The following is a 1,559-nucleotide window of genomic DNA, read 5'->3' as shown; positions in this document are numbered from 1 at the left end:
GTTCTCAAGCCATGTTCTTAGAGACTAAAAGTCTGGATGTTTCAGCCTGTGCTGCTTTGATTACTTTTTTTTTTATTCCTTATTTCTCTCTTGTGGCTTCCCCATCTTTATGAAAGTGTAATACTAATTGGCTAGAGTATGCTTTTAAAAATTTAACAGCCTTGTCTAGACACGTAGAGTGAGCTGTACAACACACGATTGAGCAAGATAATACGTTAGTGTTGAATTTTTGCATTATTGAAAATGTCAGTGTGGTCATGACTGAGGTTTTCTTCTGGATCAAAGCATGATTTAGTGTTGTGTAAGGGGCAGTGTGAGTTTCTGATTGTCTTGGTGATTGAAGTGGAGGCATGAACCTTTTTCCTTTTCGGTTCCAAACACGGGCGACTGAGACGGTGGAGAAAGGCCTATGTCATTTTTAGCGAACACCCTGAAGTAATACTCCCGTCCTGGCAAAATGTTGACAACTGTGAACTTATTGTTGAAGAGGTTGTCAGCCACTGTCCTCCAAGTGCGTTTGAAGGAATCCCGTTTGGACACCATGTAGTGGAGCCTGTCATCCCTCTTCTCATCTGGAGATGGAGACCAGGACAGAGTCACTGTTCCTTGGATGTTCTGGTCCAGCTCCACTGGTCCTGGAGGCTTGGGATCATCTACAATGAGATGTAGACATACAGAGAAACAGATTACTAACATTTCAGGCTCAGTTTAGAGATTTTCATTCTGAATCCCACCCAGCTGCCAACAGTGTTACGCTTGCCACTTTTAACTATAACATAGTAATGGAAAAATACATTTTGTGGCATTTTTGATAGTCTGTAGTATATTGAAAAAGAAATCTGGAAACATTGAGCTGGGGATTTGAAACTGTCACTGTCTCTTCCAAAATGGTTAGACAATAGTCATTTAGGTTTCAGTTATAAAACTAAAATAATAGTAATAATGATAGTTTAATTCATTCATTTAATATTTCCATTAAGCAACAGAATTTGCAAAGGGATAGCAATGTATTTGTCTTTAGTCATAAATGAAATGAAGTCAGAGTTGTAAAACTGCTCTCTGAGATTCACCTGTAACTCTGAATTCAACATTGAAGCTCTCTTGTCCGGCCAGGTTCTTGACGGTAATGGTGTAGATGCCGGTGTCAGAGCGCTCAGATGTGGGGATTAACAGTTGAGAGCCTTTATCAGAGTTGGTAATTGTTACATGTTTAGACACTGGAATACCATCTTTTAACCAAGAGATATCTGGCAGGGGGGAGGCCTGTAGAGGTTAAGGTAAATATCAGATTTATGCAATGTTGCCTAAACACTCACAGAATGAAATATATTCTCCATTGAACTCGGTAGGAGGAAAAGCTCTGGCATAGTACCTCAAAGTTGATGTGCAGACGGACTGTATTTCCAGATCTCACCACCACAAAGGTCTTCATGTTGCGGTCTTTGAATTTTGGCTTCACTGTGGGGGTAAAATTTCCAATTAAATGTTTACAATCAGAAGTCCTCATGTTTTTATACAATTTAGCAAATTGTCTGGTTGATTTTTCTTGTTTTTAAAAT

The 1,559-nt window shown here is 39.3% G+C and overlaps 1 protein-coding gene across 1 annotated transcript; it reads right to left on the bottom strand.

The window, feature by feature from the left end:
* Positions 1-356: 356 nt before the first annotated feature.
* Positions 357-1,458, bottom strand: LOC111668793 (immunoglobulin-like and fibronectin type III domain-containing protein 1; the record flags this gene model as incomplete). Its single annotated transcript, XM_023424931.1, has 3 exons — positions 357-653; positions 1,071-1,263; positions 1,373-1,458. Coding segments are annotated over 3 exons (576 nt in total), but the record flags the coding sequence as incomplete, so codon positions are not given.
* Between the last annotated feature and the right edge of the window lie 101 nt (positions 1,459-1,559).

Source organism: Seriola lalandi, unplaced genomic scaffold (assembly GCF_002814215.2).
Source record: "Seriola lalandi dorsalis isolate HSWRI2012SDOR001 ecotype SW California unplaced genomic scaffold, Sedor1 jcf7180002004298, whole genome shotgun sequence".
Classification (NCBI taxonomy): Eukaryota; Metazoa; Chordata; class Actinopteri; order Carangiformes; family Carangidae; genus Seriola; species Seriola lalandi.
The sequence above is the reverse complement of the archived record's forward strand: the minus strand, read 5'-3'. Positions and strand labels throughout refer to the sequence as shown.